Raw genomic sequence first — 20,722 nt, forward strand, 5'->3', positions numbered from 1 at the left:
CACATTAGAAAAGGCTTTGACCAATAAAGACCAACCAGTTTTATTTGAGTCTGATCCAATGAAAAATAGCATCAAAGCACTTGGCATAGTTACAAGCTCCAATGATACTGGGGGGGGGGGGGGGGCGGGTAGCATTTGGAAGAAGAAACTCTTCATACCTCCGGAAGCTTCATCTGCAGCAAAGTCCTCATCGTCTGATTCGACCAAATATTTCTCCCACCGTCTGCCGCCTGCATGGGACTCCATGTCCTCGGGTACCGCTACCTCTCCCCAGACCTTTGATCCATGGGCCGCCTGGAATAAAAAGGAAACCCTTGACTCAATAGAAGGTTTAATCCAGGTTTCAAGAGGCAGTGACTGCACCCTCATTCCCACTCAGCTCACTGGAAAAACAAATTCATTCATTATACATTTTAACCTTTTGGTAAAACCTTTTTTTTTTTTTTTTTTTTTAAACAAATCAATATATTTCACTTCGATTACTGACATTTAAGAATTTATTTTAAATCAAATATTCAGTTCAAACCCCCTAATTGCAGAGACTTAACATCAATGCTTACAGGCACACTTCCTGTGTTACAAGTAAAAGGACCCCACCTGCCTCTCATAGGAAACTATGAGGGTTAAGGGGGTGGGGGGCCTATTATGTGCAGCTCAAGACAGAACGTGTAGTCATGCGGCATTAATAAAAACAAAAAAGGCAAGCTAAAATTAAGTAAAAGAAAAAAAAAACATGCATGCTTTGAAGCCACTCCCCCAAGCTTTGCAACAAGACTGGAAGCAAATATCTTGCCAGCACCTCATTATCTAAAAGTTATCACACTCTAGACAAAATTACTGATTTAAAGCAGTAAAGAAAACACCTTAAAAGTAAATGATTACAATAATGAGCTCTCCCTGCCAGCCTGAAACTAATCTTTGCCACCTCTGATTAAAATATCATAGACTGTGCAGTGGAAATGAAAAAGAACCTGTGTCACAGACTCCTACAACTTTATCAGTCTTCAACATAGCCAGTAAGACAATATTGACACTCCAGATTACAGTCGAAGCTTGTAAATACTGGTGCGTGTCTAAACGTCTTGCTTTAAATCAGCTCTAAAAGAGCTTCCTGTACATTTTTATCTAAAATCTGCCTTTTGTTGTGTTTCGCTGAGCTACAGCAGAGCTTGCCTGAGACACGGACACCCGTCTGCTGCTGTAGGTAGTAGCAAGAGCACACCTGTGTGAAAAGCAAAATGGCATATGACTCAAAAATTGAAGGGACTTGCCTACAGCTGAACCGGGCAGAATGCTCGTGCGCACGCACACCATGTGTGCCGAAGGATTTGAACAGGAGCCAAAGATTTACCACGCCCACCCCACCCACACGTATTAAATCAATTTTACTACTAACACGTTTCTGTGGGCCCGTGATCGGGTAAACACGACAAAAACCCACTTCATTTCTTTCACTTGCTGGGCCACCATACAGGTTGTAAACACATATCATTGTATAGGGGAGGGATTGCATTTCACTGCTTGACTGTTTTTGTTTTTTTTCACGTGACTTCACTGAGACGGGCATTTCATTTTTAAATTGCAGGGTCAGGTTGTTTAGAACACGGGAAAACACTGTAAATCCAATGTATTTGACTTCTAATTATATTAGAACATTTATTCTGGTCTCATGTGTTTTAATATATATGTTTTTACAACATTTATAAATATCAAATAATGAGTGGATAGAAACAGATTAATTAAATTTATCAGATACATGTTTTTCCTTATTACTGATAATAATGGAATGAAAAATTAATTTTTATTTATAAATATTTATTTTGAGAAAAAAAAAAGAAAAAACTAAATCGAAAATAGTGTCCATTATTGCTTATAAAAGACCCTGAGAATAAACATCACTGCAATCACTCAGGTGAAACAATGTCTTGTAATTTGCCCGAACATCAATTTTTCAACAAAACTTCAGGAAGTACTGTAAGTTCCCCTAGGGTCACAGAACAACATGTTTGTATACATGTATCTCTAAGCAGAATACATAATAATACAAAAATACTTTTGACCCCTCTCCAGCTCTGCAGACTCTGAATAGGGTACAGAAGAGAAGTGCCAGGCAGCCACACAAGGCTGCGAGCTTTGGATCTCAGATCAGCTAGCAGATCTCGGAATATAGTTTTCAAACTAAACTGTGCGAGACCAATTCAGAGGAATCAATATGGAAAACGCAACACTGGACCACCCTAAATGATTACAGGACTGAGTCACAGTATTGGTAAACTGAAGGAAATCATCCTACTTGATGGGGAAGATTTAGGTGGTTTTATTTCTGGAGGGTTTAAATCAAGCTCGGGTCACAACTAGGCCCCCAGAAGAGTCCGCAATTGGCAGTCAGGACAAAAAGTCAGGAGGTGTGTTCAGGTCAGCAAAGAAAGCTGTGAGGACTTTCCTGGGCAGGAGGTGTGTTCAGGTCAGCAATGAAAGCTGCAAGGACTTTCCTGGGCAGGAGGTGTGTTCAGGTCAGCAATGAAAGCAGCAAGGACTTTCCTGGCAAAATTCAGAACCTGTCTTCACATAAGACATGTAATGCACAAGACGTGCATTTTGTAAATGGCTACAGTCCAGCGTTCATCACATCCAAGGTCAATGGTACCCAGAGAGACACCATTTCACAAGGCCTTGACCTTATATCACCAAGCCTTGCCCCCTAGAGCTGGATCTCAAGCCGAGATCTAAGCGTGCCCTTCTGTCCAGAGGCCACCGATTCAGCCACTTACACAACAACGGTTCGCTGGCCAGCTCCAGAGAAAAGAATGTAGCGACACAGCATTTTCCTTTTCAAAAGAGCCCAGGATTATTATTACAGGCTGCTCAGTCAGGTGAGAAAGGATTTGGGGAGGGGGGGGGGTCAAGTTATTTATTAGCTGGAGCCATTAAAAATGAGAAAATCTGCCATGATGGAGCTGGGTGGAAATGAGAAGTGGCGTGCCGTGCCGGCTGGAAATGCCATACCTGGCACCCTGCCAGGGTTTTACAAAAAGAAAAGCCAGTTAACCTTTGAGAGGGCCGTCTTCCAACGCTTCAGGTCTCCCTGCTGTCCTAACAGTCAAGCAGCACAGATTAACTACAGCCAAACCAGCAGTGAGTGACAGGGACAAGATCATTTAGACAGAAGTAAGGTTGCAATACAACATTGCTGTATTTCAAATACAAAGTACAGTAGCACAATATACCCTACAATGTGTATCTTTACCACTTTTAACATTACAATGTATTGAACATGTAGTTACATCATGGACTTTACTGATAGTAAAGACATGTTCTTAATGAACACTACTTCAAATCAATACCTAGGTCTATATTTCAAATTCAGCAGCAAAAATAGAGATATTTCTTGTATCCGCTGTTTGAAAGACTTTTCTGACAGTTTATTAGTTAAGTTGTGAAAATAAATGACCCTTAATATCCTGGTTTTTGCTCAGTCCCTTTGAAGAGAAATTCAAAGGTTTTTTGATACCTGTATCAATGTTTTCCCCTTTGATAAAATTACAAAGACTAAACAGCTGCAATATTCTTCACAATAAAAGCTCCCTTTTAGAAAGTAATGTCAAGAACACACATTGACTGTAAACACATGCATTAGAGCCATCAGTATCATGAAAAACTGACTCTTAAGTACCCTTCAATCAATCTGAAAGTGCAATCCTTGCATTTATACTGTAGGTCAACTCGATCGATTCTAAAAATCACATGAGAGAAAAATCATTAAGCCATTGTGAAAGTCCCAGTGCATCTCCTCCTGTGTACAGAGGCTATTCTGCACCTAGAACATGCAGCATATAGTTCTAAAGTTAAAAAACAGCACTGTGTGTGTTTAATAGTTCATGTGTACAGTGTCTTATTATAAGAGAAATAATTTGGTACAGTTCGAGCAGACCAAACCAATACAGTAAGAGTGTGTATTATTGTGGGTTGTAAAGAGGATACCTTAGACACAGCACTGTTTTAAAACAAACACTTTTTTATTTGTTTATTGGAAAAATGTAAAACATACCTCCGTTTTGAGTGATGTTTATTTAATTTCTTTTGTTTCATTAAACATTTTCACTAGTTTAGGGAAATGTGTACTCTTTTTATTGTATTTATTTTAAAGCATTAGTAATGTAATTTACCAAAAAAAAAAAAAATGACATGTATAATACACACACACACACAGTGAGTCAAACTGGGTTCTATAGCTCACATGAGTGCTGGGAGGGAGTTAACTGTGCTGTATAAATGACACCTGAAGAATAGATTTTGGACAGAGTGCAATCACACTTTCTTTTAACTGCAACTTTTTTCACAGAAAAAAAGGAAATTAAATCAATTTTACTTTTAAACACGTTTCTCAGATGGCTTAACAGGTAGAATTGAATTCTTAAAAGGAGAGTACAAAAGTCAGAAGCCCTAATTACAGATTTGAAACGTATTAGGATTAACATGAATAAAATGAGAACATTATTTATTTATAAGTTTGAAATGGAGGGGAGACGTACAAACGGGAATCCAAATTGCCATTACACAGCAAAGAAATAAACTAGCTTATCATGGGAATGACATTTAAAATACAGTATTTATAAATGAGAACTTTTCATGGAACGAATATATAGAAAGGTATAACTCTTAACCAAATGCCCACCATCCCAATAACAGTAAATATGGCCCTGTTGCTTAATGCAGTGTAAAGAAAGAAGTTGGGCGCTATTAACATTTGTGTGAGGAGCAAGCTCAGCTCATTTCTTTACTACCTCTGGTGACCTCTGGTGACTTGGCATTTTAATAATAAAAATGGAAATGCTTCCAAAATATGAATAAAAAGAAATAACAAAAATAGCAAAAAGCCTGTATTACCCCCGAGGCTGTATTATTGTGGTCAAGGGGCCCAGAATGACAGTCTGAGAAACACATTTAGTAAAATTGAATTAATACAGGGGGAAGGGGAAGGGGGGGGATAATCTCCTGGCCAAATACTTCATACCTGGGGGGAATAATATTCGGCTCCCGACCAAATCCTTTCCCGCTGATTGTGCTCGTGGGCGCGAACATTCTGCAGCCCTGCGCCACACCCCCTCTGCCCTTTGACTGCGAACGCTGTAAACAACATTTCAACCTCTAGGGGGCTTTTAAAAGGAATTTAACTAGATTTCTTTCAGCTGCAGTTTCTGAAATACCAGTAACTCATCCCATAGCATGCAAAATCAATCAGAACAAGGAACTCAAAGATTGAAACAAATTTGCTCTTATAAATAATATAATAAGCAGAGAAAAATGTAGCGCCATGCCTGCACATTATCCAAAGGGCTTGGCCAGCGACAATTCAACCAAGCAGATGTGCTCCGCTAAACTACTGTTTAACCCTCCCTCCCCCTCCCCCAATATCTCAAATCAGCACACCGTGAGAAAATACTTCCATCGTCCAAAACATAATTGCCCCTCGCCTGCAGCTGCCTGTAAATCTGTGAGAAAGGAGCAGGAGCTACAGCTAATAATCAGCCAACCCAGACAAGCACAAGGTTTTCAACTGCTAGAAAATTTTACATCGAGGGGTAGGGTGAAGAGCTAGGCTTGACCATTGCAACATTAGGCAAGATAAGTGCTAATGGGAGTCTGTGCCATTAGCTCTTCAAGTCTCTATGCGCTTCTATAGCTCTGCCCCAACCTGAAATATCTAACAAAACAAAGAGGAATGGTAACAATTCAATTAAAACTAAATGTGTGTTAAAGTGATTGGAGCTGACAAAATAAATCCACAAATCTGACCTGCTGTGCACTGCCACTAGCTAAAGAGATCTAAAAAGGTGCAGTTTTGAAAGACACACATGTCAGGTTAATCACAGGAAAGAATGGGGTGGGGACAATTTCACCTTTAAGAATTGTCAAATGACCAAGGATGAGCAATACTATATGAAATTGCTTGCAAACTGAGATTTCTTTAACTTAAATGTAGTACAAGATCTCAAGTTTTAAAATAAAAAATACATGTTTACTGTTACACAACAACATGTAAGATTTATGAAATGTATTCGCTAGCTACATGCACTGCAATTTTAGCATTTTAGTGTTAAAAAAGAGACTCATGATAAACAGACTCAGGAAACTGGATGAATGTCTTCCTTTTTCATGCTGGTTTATCCAAGAACCAGACACTGCCTGACACAGGGGCCTACATGGGGCACCCTGCACCAGGGCTGCACTTCATAAAACACCAGGCTTGGGGGGTGTGAGTCCTAGAAGTAACGTCATTTATCAGCCTGGAACACTGGTGCTATCCAGGGTCAACTGAAATCGCACAGAACTGGAAGGGGGACCATGAGCGAAAAAAGTGATAAGGAATTCAGAGGTAGAGGTAGAGGTAGAAAGGGAGAGGAGGGGGAACACGTGAGCTGACATTTGAATAAAAAACAACCAGTTAAGAAAGGCTAGTCAAGACATCTACTAGCTACTTTTTAATGAAATAATCAGAACCCCAGGCTACACACACACACACACACACACACACCTTGTCCTTCCATTTATTTCAAACTGAAAGCATTTGCCCATTGTTCAGGGTGACATGTAAAAATAACCAGCCTTTGCTATGTCTGCTTGAGCTTGTTTGGTAAAGCAGAGGGAACAATGTAAACTATGAAAAGCCAGCCACACTTAAAAAGGGTTGTACGATCGAGGTGTGTTGTCAGTTTCCTGAAATTGTTATGGTGGAAAATGTGCATAGAAGAACAAGCAGCAAATATACAGTAAGGGTGTGAGATAACAATACAAGAGTCCTGAGCCAATTTTAATGTGCTCTTGAACACTGTATTAAATCTTGCTGTGGCTCTTCAAAACTGCTACTGTACACAACAATTCCTTTCAGGGTGACAGTATTAAGAACCACCTCTGCTTGGATCAGTTCTGCACTCAGAAAACCAGCGTCCTTAAAGGGTACATAAGGACCTTTTTATTTGATTGTGTTACATGTTCCTGTGTGTTGCTACAACTGTTTACGTAAGGTGTGTGTATTGTTTTAATTTATTTTATTATTATTTATTTATGTTTTTTACATTGACCTTTTTTTTTTTTTTTTTTTAACTTAAATGCATTCACTGCCACAAGATGGCTTCCCATGTAGCAGGAGGATGATGGGGAATGTAGTTCTGAGAGGTCCATGTAGGTACATGTGAAGACATGTACCTGCATGGACCTCTCAGAACTACATTTAACTGGACTTCACAGCACTAAGCCTTTTTACTCTGCAGCCCAGAACTCAGATACCCTTTGTTTTGTATAAACTGGAAATCACATAATTGTACAGCTATTAGATTATAGAAACACACTGTAAAAATCGGGAGTAAAATGTATCTCCGTACCTGCAAAACAAAGAAACACTGGGCTTGAGTGACAAAACTCATGAGCAGGTAAAGGAATGTTTTTTGAGTCCGGTTTGATGGATTAATAAAGTATTCTATGTACAAACAACTTTATGAAAATTAAACAATTTTACTTTTTAAAATACTTTGATTTTTTTTTATTTAAATAACTCAGGAGCTGTGTCAATACGATTGTTTGTTGCATTGAGCACAATATCATATTTATTTCAAACCTATTAATAAATTACCATACATTTTTGCATTTCTTTTTGGACTACTATTGCATAGAAAAAGAAACCAAATAAATTAAATAACAAACATTTTGACTTTTTCAATATCTTCAATAGTATTCTTTAGTACTTGTAAATGTGACACTGTAGTGTTTAATAGTTATGGATGATACTGCCTGGTAAAGTTTAATATCATAGGCAAATACTTTTTACAGGTACTGCAAACGTAGTTTAAATAGCTGGTTGAGCCTGACAGCCAAGACAGCTTCTCTCTTTCCAACATTTTCTTTCAGCACTCTTTATTTGTGTAAACTGCCCAGCGAGAATTGAAAAACTACAGTACCTCCCTCCTTTAAAAATGCATCCATGATTCACAGACTGAAGAACCCTCTTGTCTAAAATACATAACTTATATCTTGGGAGGCCTACATTGAATTACTGCTCTTACAGAATACAGAATATAAACCCTAACAGGAAACTATGCTGAACTGCCCCTTGGCAACAAGTTAGCCAGGGCTTCCATATTTACACCAACCACTGCAGACCCTACAGAGGCCCACGTTCTAGCACAGAGACCAGAACCCAACCCAAACAAACAGTCAAGCTCTAATTGCTTAGCATCACACCAAAACAATACAACATTTAAACGTTTCATAAATCAAGCAAAACAAGTCAATACCTAAAAGTCATTTTTGTTACTTCATTACCTCGCACTTGGTTTCTCTGGAAACCTACGAAGACACAAAACAATAGGAAAGGGACCTCAAGGGCATGATTACAGTGATATTGGGTAATTATATATATATATATATATATATATATATATATATATATATATATATATAATAAATAAATAAATAAATAAATAAATAAATAAATAAATAAATAAATAATCTGGCAAATTATGTAAACTTCCAGAAGTCTGGGTCTCCCCACCCTCCATGTAAATCAGGCAAAAGAGGGTATTCTGGGCGTTTACTTTTTCCTGAACGTTTGAATGGAAAGTATTTTGAATCACAATTTTCAAGGGTTCAAATGCTTTGCTCAGATCTGCCAAGAAACCTTTTCCAGTTGGCACTTACGACACAACTGCAAGTCTGCTCTTGAACAGCAGCGCACATGGAAAGGTTTCGAGTGCTTGCTATGAAGCAGGAACAGAGAAAAAGAGCTAACCAGTCCGTCCACAAAATGAAAACCTACAGAACTCTAGACAGACAATGTGAAGGAACACCGGTATCTCTGCACACCAACACACGGGACGATACGGGACTAAACCTGTCCAAATAACTAAGAATGGCAGGCTTGACAATTTGATGGTCCCATTTTTATGCCACTCAAAATAAAATGTTAGCATGTATTTTGTGTGAAAACCATAAATGCATCATATGCCAACCAGAATTTATTTGGATCGTCTAACTTTTTGCTAATCGTGTTATTTGAATTTGTTTATTTCTATGGTTACAGTACTAATTCACAGCCTCTGTTTGGAAACAGCCCTGTGACTACAGTTCATTAACACAGCTAAATATCTGATGTAAAGGAATTTTTGTCTGGGGTCCAAATTACATCACTCCTTTACAATCCACGTATTCCTTCTTCGAGAATGATTAACTTCCCAGAGAAAGCTACCAGGAACAGCAGTTCCTTATGTAAAATGGATCTCCCAGTTATTGAATATATTGTGACTAGATCCATACACACAGACACCTCCTTATAAACTTCAAATTCAGACCAGACTAAAAGGACTTTCACGTACGTTATCCCCCACACCAGCAATTATTTTTGGAAACGAAAGGCAATTTACCATTACACTTCAGTGCAATGTAAGCAAACTCTTTGAAGTGTCTGTTTTGCAGGCTCGCTTCCACATTTTTCAAAACTGATTTTCCTTTCACCTTGCACTGAAACAAACAAGCCAGTGTGTGAGCCGAAACAAACAGATACCACTTCCTGACCGCTAGATTAAAACCTTTTTTCAAGGGGACGGAGTTACTGGGCATCCATACATGCTTTCAAACTAACTGAACCGCACCCAGCTTGAAATAAGCTACCCAAAGAAATCCGGGTACAACAAATGGGCTGTAAGAAACCGCTCAGGTGGTGGACTTCAGAGACTTCGAATAACTTTCCAGAGGTTTCCCCACTAGTGGAGTAAAAAGCCATTTCTGGTGCTTAAATGAGCAAGTTCCACGTGAGGAACAGAAGTTTTACAAAACCTGCAACCAGGACATCTGGTTAAAACCTCTTCTCTTCTCAATTAATGTAATGTCTTCAGATTTTGAACAGTTTGAACAGTGAAAGATGGTGCAACTGGGCCACCAAAGCCTTGTCAACCAATCGAAGCACAGGCCAGTTGTTCACTTGCTGGTAACAATACTGGGCAGCAGTGTGGAGTAGTGGTTAGGGCTCTGGACTCTTGACCAGAGGGTTGTGGGTTCAATCCCCAGTGGGGGACACTGCTGTTGTACCCTTGAGCAAGGTACTTTACCTAGATTGCTCCAGTAAAAACCCAACTGTATAAATGGGTAATTGTATGTAAAAATAATGTGATATCTGTATAATGTGAAATAATGTATAATGTGATATCTTGTAACAATTGTAAGTCGCCCTGGATAAGGGCGTCTGCTAAGAAATAAATAATAATAATAATAATAATACTAAACCACACAATGTAGAAAGAAATTTGCAGAAAAAAGCAAGAGAGTTGCACACACTATCTAACATCCAGAGTTACCATGTACAGTATGGAAAAAGCTGCACATTATATGTTTGGTTTTAATCTGTAGAATATAAAATAGCAAGTAGAGGGAGCAATGCAATTGTAAAGCAACAGCTGGTGCAATGGAAACTATGAAGCATCAAGTCACCATTTTTCCCATAAGTTTTCATAAGTGTCCTGGCAATGAACATGGTAAAAGTCAGCTAAATCTCCCTGCAGATTACCGAGTTTATCTGTTTTCTATTGCAGTACTACAGCTGATGTGCACGATGAGCAATGAAACCGTTTGGAGAAGAGTGAACAGATTTTTATAGGTGAATAGTAGACCCAATGCATATAATAAATTAACATTACCAAACATACATACTGAAAACAAGACTCCAATTGCACAGCAGTTTAATCCATTCCATGTTTTACGGAACTAAATTCTTACACTGAAACAGCTTGAACTACTATGACATGAGTGTCCTATTCCATCACAGCTTTCTGGTTCACCTCAATTAAACAAAACAGAGGTAATTTGACAGCTAAAAATACATTTTCCGTTTCCGGTAACCAGACTCCAACTGTGGCCGGCATTTCCCTGTCATTTGCCAAAGCCGTCCGTGCCAGCCCGTGCTATCCATATGACAGCTGGGATCTTTAGGTGCTGAAAAACAAGACAAGCAAGAGGAGAGAGGGAGGAGTGTTTATTAATAAAAAGCAGAGCCTGAAGAACCCACAAGAGACACTAAAGAACGAAAAAGAGACACTGAAAAACGCACAAGAGACACTGAAGAACGCACAAGAGGCACTGAAGAACGCACAAGAGGCACTGAAGAACGCACAAGAGACACTGAAGAACGCACAAGAGACACTGAAGAACGCACAAAAGACACTGAAGAACGCACAAAAGACACTGAAGAACAGGCAAAGTATCTCGTATAACAGTAAATTATATTGGAAATCAGAACCTGACTACTCAAACTTTTATGGAAGGAGAAAGATTATTGAAATTACAACACAGCAACTTTGCTTTAGTATGCTTGTGACAGGGAGCCAGGTCGCTGGTTCCTGCGTAAGTGTGTGCGCCTGGGAGAAATCAGCTGAGACGCGCAGTAGGAGACGCGTTGCTAAGCAACCAGCTGAGCGGGAGGCTCGTCCTGAGCTAAGCTGATCGGGAGGTCTGGATTGGCTGGGGGGCATGCCTGGTGATGCTGTGCACAGTTTTTTAGTATTGCGTTCTACCGTTGAGTGTTTTGGACATTTAGTGCAAACAGACTTGGAACAGAGGGGAAGGAGGCACTTTGTCCCCCACAGACAGTGGTAGGGTATGGAATGGGTTACCTAGACATGTTGTTGCAGCTGCATCATTGGGATCCTTTAAGTTTTACTAGGAGCTTGACAAGTACAGTGGGGCAAATGGCCTCTTCTTGTAGAGACCTTTATTTTAAAACAGAGCTGTCGCAATGCAGGTAGAAGTAGGTCAAAATGGTTCAGCTTTGATGTTCCATTGTGAGCAGCCCCCTTTCTGGCCAGCGTGGGTCTTTCATCAGCTATCAAGACCTGGAAGGCAGTTTCAACAGAACCACTTGGCAGTGATACCACCTTGTAGCACCAGACACTGTGCCCATCAAGCCCAGTCATAATAAACATATATCTGTCCCAGATGATTGGCTACAACAGGAAGAACATGAGAGGGAAGACTGGGAGAGTTTCCCTTGAAAAAATAATTTAAAAAAAAGCAACTCTGAATTGTACAACTACAAACTCAAAAAAAAAATTTAACTGAAAAAACAGATATAACTTAAATCAGGGTTTATCTTAACTAGTCACAACTGATCTTAATTAGGTGTGGTCCTAGAGGTCACAGACCCAATCCAAACTAATCTAAAAAATCTGTCAAGTTAGCATCCAAACTTTTGCATTGAATTTATTACAAAATCTCATGTTTCAATTTCAAATTTAGTGACCGACGTTTTGTTTTAGGCTGGGATTCCAAAGAAGTTCCCTTTCCCTTCCCTTCAAAAATGTCCCAGTTTTAGTATCAAAGGCAGCAGTTAAGTATAATGCACCCGTTTACTTGGAGCTGATGATATGCTGCTGATAATTATGTGGTACCCTGAACAGTTCTCGTGGGAAATCCTTGTAAGCCATTTGAAGTGCTTCTCTACAATGTACTTCAATGTACTTTTGTATTGATGATGGTAGTTGGCTCTAGATTGCAAGTTTTTTGTTTTGTTTTGTTTTTCCCCCTCAATGCTTGTTCTGGAATTTACTAGCGGAACCTTTTAGAAGTTTATAATAAAACAAGTTGTTTTGTACTACTGTATATTATGTGAGTGAGTTGGTGTTTATATTATATAGTTATGATGCATAACACAATCATGACGGTTATTAATGATGTATTAAAATTGCAAAACACTGCCATTACAATGGGCCTGCCTGCAGCCAATTTCCAGAGGGTTGAACATTTGTTTCCAGATTGCCTTCATCTATTCCCATAAAAGCAAGATTCTGTTGTGCAGTACATTCACATTGCAGCATGCCACAGAAGACTGGTGATGCTTCCAGAACACCTAGATACTCTTCCAACTACAAACATTGAGGTTCATTTCAGCCCAGGTACCCAAACCTAAGATCTACAGCAGGGTATCATCTGATGGGATCAAAGTTCAAATATGCAATAAGGCTGGTTTCACAAGCCAATAACAGGATTGCCGTAAACCAACTATGGGCAAGTTTCATAAGAGTATGATTTTAAAGAACCTATAGATTACCTTAAGATACAGTAGTTGTAGCAGTAATGACAATAATTAAATAGGTCTACTTTAAAACTAAATAAAACAATTCCACACAAGAGCACAAACACAGACAATACCAATGACATAATCAACTTCAGACACCCAATGCGCCCAAAGGCAAAAGCTCCAAGTCCAATGTAGAAGTAAAAGGAAGATTGATATGCAATTAGTCACTGTAAATCAGCACCATAAAACAAGGCAACTGGCTGGTATACGTGCTGCATTTACTCATCTCTTGTTGAAATGTAGATTTGGACATGTAGATTTATTGTTGCTTCTCAGACTCCTTAGATACGAGTCCTACATTGATGTGAATGCCTCTCCCATACTACCAAGTAGTAAGTTACAAAACAGTTAAGTTTATGTGTTAATAATCAATAAGTCACAACAGGGTGTAAACAATTACACACCTTGGTGATTAGTAAGGCACAAGGTCATATTATAATGCAAACTACTGTATGATCTTCACACTGAAGACCTGGTTAAGAGAACTCAACAGCGCAGGAAGGTAAGCCAGTCTCAAGTGCCATCTCAGGTTAACACCAGGCAACTTGCAGGAACCTTATTTTTTTTCTCTGCTAAGTTTTCAAGCAACTTGCCTTAGGGGACATTTCAAGCGATTTCAATTTCAAAAAGTTGCTCAAAATCGAGACCGTTTGATTGTTTGGGATTAGTGGCTGAACCGTTCACGTGTTGAAACAGTTGCCTGATGTGTCACGGACTTAAGGCTTGCCTTTCTGTCTAATTACTTAATGCGGAATGGGTTAAAAGCTCCCAACTCATCCTGAGGAACACACACTTCCATCTGAAGGGGCAGTCTACACCCAGCCAGCCCAGCATTAACCCTGATTTCTGGAATGAGACCTGGCAGGTGACTTGGTAACCCGAGGATGCTGCTGGAGGCTGTGACCCCCTTTCCTCAGCAGAGATAGAGCACGCCAAGGGTCGAATACCAAAGCACGATAAAAATACTTTGAGAGCCGGGCTACAGAACTGCAGAAGTTACTTCACCCAACTCTGGTGCCTGTGGACCTATATAAAAGGAGGCTTGTAACAGGGGGTCTTAGTATCTGCTACTTTAATTGTGGGTGTCCACTGAATGATGAGAGAGAGACAGAGGGATGCAGCTGACAATGCCACTCAGGCGTCACGATTTTATTAAAGTAAACAAAATGTTATGACAGGTGGCTGCCACTAGGGTACCAGCAATGATAGCCCTAGTGCAGGAGGACATACACAGACATAGCGTAATAAAAATAAGAGCTAAAAAAAAATGCAAAACAAAACACAGTGAGAAACAGCTAAAAACAAAAGTTTGCCACACACTGGCTTAGCGCTGCTCCCACTAAAAGGGAGGTCCCGCTCCGGAACCTACTCTGACACACTAAAATAAACTGGGGTGGGATCAAAATCCCCTAAATTAATCCCTATACAACTCACTCACACTGGCTCTCCACACAATAGTGAGGCTGCATGCTTGCTGAAACAAAAACCAACCGAACTGGCTTTCCAGCTCCTTTTTTATACCATGTGGCTGGGCTTAATTGATCATCAATTAGTCAATTAAGCCCCAGCCACATTCTGCACATGGATTTGGCAGAGTTGGATTTAACCCCATCCCTGCCAAACTTAAATTCAAAACTTCACAACTTTATTTATAACTGCAAAAACCTGCCATATCTAGTGCACATTTATTCTATATATATTTTTAAACTATACATACACACAATACAATACATTATTTACACGTGCAGGGCTTTTGCCCTGCCACAAGGCTATACTCAGGGATACTACTATACTGACCTCCAGAGGGATTGGAGATAGACAGGTTCAGATGCAGAGTCGTGTGCAAAGTTATTAGAACACATCAATATTTGTCATAGCCTTTATATACCTACAGTACCTGCATGAAAACCATGGTGTGAGAATTTCAATTTCCGGTCAGTAATCAGGGATATAGAAACAACAGGCACTCCTGTGTAAACCAGTTAGACCACTTTGTGCTTTAATTAGGCATCTTAAAACAACTTCTAAAAAGTCTTGTGCATTTGACCATTTTTCCTTTTCTCTTACTATCGCCAATTTGCCTATTTTGACATTTTCCCAAGATTTTGAGTTACAGTGGTTTGATTTCATATGCACAACAAATCAAAACAGAAGCAATGGGGTGTCCTAATAAATTTGAACACTACTGTACTGCAAAAGAAATATCGGACTGTTCACGAATTTCACGGACATTCTATCAAGCTTTTCAAGTAAATAAGGTGGTTCATTCAAGCTGGTAAAAGACAGACAGACTGACAGTTTTTAAATACATATACTTAAGTGTCAGAGCCCAAGGAAAACGGCAAACTGATCCCGTTCTGAAATGCTGTGGTTGTAAATGCGAGTCAGTGAAATATCAGGCATGCACACAATGAAGCCAAGACAGAAAGCAACCCCGGGCTGCACCACAGCAATAAACACAAACAGCAGCTGTTGTACATTTTCATGCAGATGGTGAGGTGAGATACACAAGGATTTCTCTTGCTTATTACAGGACAACATGAACTGAAAAGATGCTTCCACTGTGCCGCCACCCACACCCCTCGCAATCTCACAGGACCACAGACTGCTCTTCCTTTACACGCTGCATGGACTCAGCAATTGAGATGTGCTGGAAAAGAAACGCAATCTGTATGGGGCTGTGACGGGGCTATGTGTGTATATCCTATATATATATATATATATATATATATATATATATAGGGAGGGGGTTAAATTCCTCCCTGCAAAAAATAAATGTGAGAATGTGGCTGGAGCATTAATTAGGTAATTGTTCATTATTGATTAATTGAGATTGACCAAGAGCTTTATAGTTTTATCTCAGAAGTTCTTAATCTAGTGAGTTTTTGAAACATATTGGAAATATTTGTTTCTTTTGGTTTTTAGTGGATCATGTGATGCTGAAAGAGGAGACTTCCAACCTCCTGCTTCCATCCACCAGCCCACTGACTGATTCAGAACCCTGGCCTTTCCAGGAATCACTTATTCAGATCCGTATTAGCCAGCTAGATTCAAGCAGATATATACATCTTTACACAGAGTGGGGAGGTACAAAATGGGTTACCTCACCATGTTGTTGATACTGAATCTTTGGGAGCCTCTAAAAAACGCCAACGTTTTAAGATCAACCAGCAACCGGTTTGTAAATTGTCTTATGTTCTTATAATATTCACTACACAAGACAAGAGTCATACACAAGGTCACATTGCATTGAGCCCCTGTGCTGGTGTGTAAATACACCCCCGTCGCAGTCTCTGAAAACAGGTAAATCATTGAGCTTAGCCGAGCCAAAACTACTCCCTGGACAATCCCGCTTTATGACTGAACCTGCTAGTATTATTCTAGTCCTTCATGGGAAACCACTTTAGAGACGGACAACTGTGTGGTGTAATCTGTATCGGACAGGAAAACAAATGAGGATATCAATTTTTATAATGTATATTCACCTAAACCAAGCCATGCGAGTATCATACTACAATAAAAACAAGGGTCGGACAGTAGCTGGCTATACTATACCTAGCATGTGGTGTATGGCACTGTATCCTTCAGGCTTAGTTTACAATGACAAATGTGTATATAAATACATCAGACTATACTATTACTATTGTAACAGTATAGATTTCTGTATTGGCATAAGCAGTTGTTCTGTTTGAACATGATGAAATGTATAAAGAACATGAAGTTTTAAGGCTGGTTTTACCAACTCTGATCTGTACTAATCTTGGACTAACTTTCCCAAGGCAATTGTAGGTACAGTAGCCCAAGACACCAGTGTGTCCGACTGTCTGAATTTATGCGTGAGATTACTTTTACAGTTTTGGGATGAGGCGCGTTTCAAAATCATCCAGGATGATCTAATCTGCAGTGAACTGGATCACTGATCACGGGAGAAACCGGATATTGACAAAGCAAACAAGACTAGCACTTCATGATCTATGTACTTCTATTTTAAATGGCCATTCCACTTTTTTTTAGAATTCTTTTTTTTTTTTTTCTAAAGATCATCTTGTAGCGGCAATATTCATAACAGATCAAATTTGGTCTCCTGAAGGATTTACACAATATTGTTGCGCTGTAGAAACACACTGCCACTGGTTTCTTGTAGTTATGAAGGTGTCATCAGCACCGTATTCATCTCACCTGGCTTTTAAGCACCACAGTGCTCTTGCTGGGGGTTGGAAGGGAAAATAAACCAAGCCTACTAGACCAGACACAATTTCTTGTTTGTTTTGGTTACTTTTTTTCTTGCTTGTTTCTTTCTGGTGCTGTATTAGCGGATATGCTTAAGTGCTTATTCTAGCTGTAGTATAAATTCTGGATGGTTAGTTAACTAACTGTCTAGTGTTTGTGAGCTGCGTTCTGCATCGTTACGTTGCTTTGGAGAGCAGACGGGAGTTTCCGTCTTAAATGATTAACAACTCTCCCCAGCTCACCACTAACGGTGTAGAAAACAACCCTTCAAGGGTAGTCCATGTACAGTGCCTTGCGAAAGTATTCGGCCCCCTTGAACTTTGCGACCTTTTGCCACATTTCAGGCTTCAAACATAAAGATATGAAACTGCAATTTTTTGTGAAGAATCAACAACAAGTGGGACACAATCATGAAGTGGAACGAAATTTATTGGATATTTCAAACTTTTTTAACAAATAAAAAACTGAAAAATTGGGCGTGCAAAATTATTCAGTCCCCTTAAGTTAATACTTTGTAGCGCCACCTTTTGCTGCAATTACAGCTGTAAATCGCTTGGGGTATGTCTCTATCAGTTTTGCACATCGAGAGACTGAAATTTTTGCCCATTCCTCCTTGCAAAACAGCTCGAGCTCAGTGAGGTTGGATGGAGAGCATTTGTGAACAGCAGTTTTCAGTTCTTTCCACAGATTCTCGATTGGATTCAGGTCTGGACTTTGACTTGGCCATTCTAACACCTGGATATGTTTATTTGTGAACCATTCCATTGTAGATTTTGCTTTATGTTTTGGATCATTGTCTTGTTGGAAGACAAATCTCCGTCCCAGTCTCAGGTCTTTTGCAGACTCCATCAGGTTTTCTTCCAGAATGGTCCTGTATTTGGCTCCATCCATCTTCCCATCAATTTTAACCATCTTCCCTGTCCCTGCTGAAGAAAAGCAGGCCCAAACCATGATGCTGCCACCACCATGTTTGACAGTGGGGATGGTGTGTTCAGGGTGATGAGCTGTGTTGCTTTTACGCCAAACATAACGTTTTGCATTGTTGCCAAAAAGTTCGATTTTGGTTTCATCTGACCAGAGCACCTTCTTCCACATGTTTGGTGTGTCTCCCAGGTGGCTTGTGGCAAACTGTAAACAACACTTTTTATGGATATCTTTAAGAAATGGCTTTCTTCTTGCCACTCTTCCATAAAGGCCAGATTTGTGCAGTATACGACTGATTGTTGTCCTATGGACAGAGTCTCCCACCTCAGCTGTAGATCTCTGCAGTTCATCCAGAGTGATCATGGGCCTCTTGGCTGCATCTCTGATCAGTCTTCTCCTTGTATGAGCTAAAAGTTTAGAGGGACGGCCAGGTCTTGGTAGATTTGCAGTGGTCTAATACTCCTTCCATTTCAATATTATCGCTTGCACAGTGCTCCTTGGGATGTTTAAAGCTTGGGAAATCTTTTTGTATCCAAATCCGGCTTTAAACTTCTCCACAACAGTATCTCGGACCTGCCTGGTGTGTTCCTTGTTCTTCATGATGCTCTCTGCACTTTAAACGGACCTCTGAGACTATCACAGTGCAGGTGCATTTATACGGAGACTTGATTACACACAGGTGGATTCTATTTATCATCATTAGTCATTTAGGTCAACATTGGATCATTCAGAGATCCTCACTGAACTTCTGGAGAGAGTTTGCTGCACTGAAAGTAAAGGGGCTGAATAATTTTGCACGCCCAATTTTTCAGTTTTTTATTTGTTAAAAAAGTTTGAAATATCCAATAAATTTCGTTCCACTTCATGATTGTGTCCCACTTGTTGTTGATTCTTCACAAAAAATTACAGTTTCATATCTTTATGTTTGAAGCCTGAAATGTGGCAAAAGGTCGCAAAGTTCAAGGGGGCCGAATACTTTCGCAAGGCACTGTATCAATTTTCAGATTTCCAACACTGTTTTCAGTAGAAGCAGCCCATAGCCCATGACATCATCATCTGGGTAAATAGTCTTGTCAAAACTCAAAGCAAGCCTTTTGCCAAACCGTGTTGCGCTGTATTTGTTATACTACTGTAGTAACATTAAGGGGGTCCAAAAAAAATCACCACTTGGGGATAAACAGCAGCATGACTAATACAATTAATGAGTGCCAGTACTTAGATCCACCACTTTAGATTAAAATAGACCCCAAAATAACAAAAACGAAGCTGGAAAAACTCCAAAATAATAGTACATCAATACATTGTGTATGTACACAAACCTCATTATTGTTCTGTTCTGATAAATGTAACCAGATCAGAAGCTTCTCACTACTAACTACCAATACTGTATATTCTGACTTTTCAATGTGGGGACAACGAGCAGAGAGGGCGATATTAACAGGTGTGATATTAAACTGAGTTTGATGGGATTTCATTTAAGAGATGCAATCAGGGGCCCCTGAAAACGTTAACCCGTTAACAAAAGGAGGCTCCCACTCTGAAAAAGAGGCATTAACAGTTCAAAGCAAGAACTCAACCTGACCTTTCACTGAGAGAAGATGGGACAGCTTGTTTACCACTAGAATAAGGACTAATTACGGGAGGCAACTACAGAGCGATGTAGAGTTTTTTTATTGTATTGAACCGGTTGGGTCGCAGAGAAGAGGGGGAGTGAAACTCACTGCGTCTTTTTGTGATGGAAGTAATAGAGCTGTGGTCCTATACATGTAGCCACTTCAGGTAAATTGTGTGTGGTTTTGTCTTGTTCACCTTGTTGCCAGGGCAACAGCGGCCTACAAATCTGAAACATCTGTGACCTAAATGACTGCTGGGAGAGTCAAGATTCACTGACTTTTGTTATAGAAAAGTGTGAAAAAACATTTAATTTGGGGAATATAAATAATTATAGCATTGCTCTGCATTTATTAATAAAGTTGGCATCTGATTTGAAGATGACATTTTTTTCCAAATTCGGGTAAAATGCTTTTTTAAAAATATCGGGTAGAATTATTTAATGAATAAATCAGGTGGATTTTTTTATATATAATCAAGAATAAATGAATAAATAAATAAATAAATAAATAAATAAATAAATAAATAAATAAATAAATAAAATACAGGTAGAAATCAGGTTTTATTTAGAAAGAAATAAACAAATGCTTAAGCACAAAGTCTTGACAATAAACTTGTCGTCAACAGTTTAAATCCCCAAAGTATGTATATTTCCACACATTGGGGTATGCAAACTTTTGACGACATCCATGTCTCTCTCCTCTCTCTTTCTCTCACACTGTATATGTAGGCATTTCTCCATTCAAGTTTTATTTTGTAGTGAAGTTGAAAGTATAATTGCACACATAACATACAGGGAAACTAAACAACTTTACTCCATGCTGTTTTACAAAGAGA

General features: G+C 39.3%; 1 protein-coding gene across 1 annotated transcript in view; it reads right to left on the minus strand.

Annotated features, from left to right (window-relative positions):
• The window catches only part of LOC117432294 (basement membrane-specific heparan sulfate proteoglycan core protein), a 196,923-nt gene that overhangs the window by 156,035 nt on the left and 20,166 nt on the right, over positions 1 to 20,722 (minus strand). The window contains exon 2 of the mRNA XM_059002103.1: positions 159 to 294. Within this exon, the coding sequence (XP_058858086.1) occupies positions 159 to 294 (136 nt within the window). The remainder of the gene's footprint in view (positions 1 to 158; positions 295 to 20,722) is intronic.

Source organism: Acipenser ruthenus, chromosome 27, assembly GCF_902713425.1.
Source record: "Acipenser ruthenus chromosome 27, fAciRut3.2 maternal haplotype, whole genome shotgun sequence".
In the NCBI taxonomy this organism is placed as follows: domain Eukaryota; kingdom Metazoa; phylum Chordata; class Actinopteri; order Acipenseriformes; family Acipenseridae; genus Acipenser; species Acipenser ruthenus.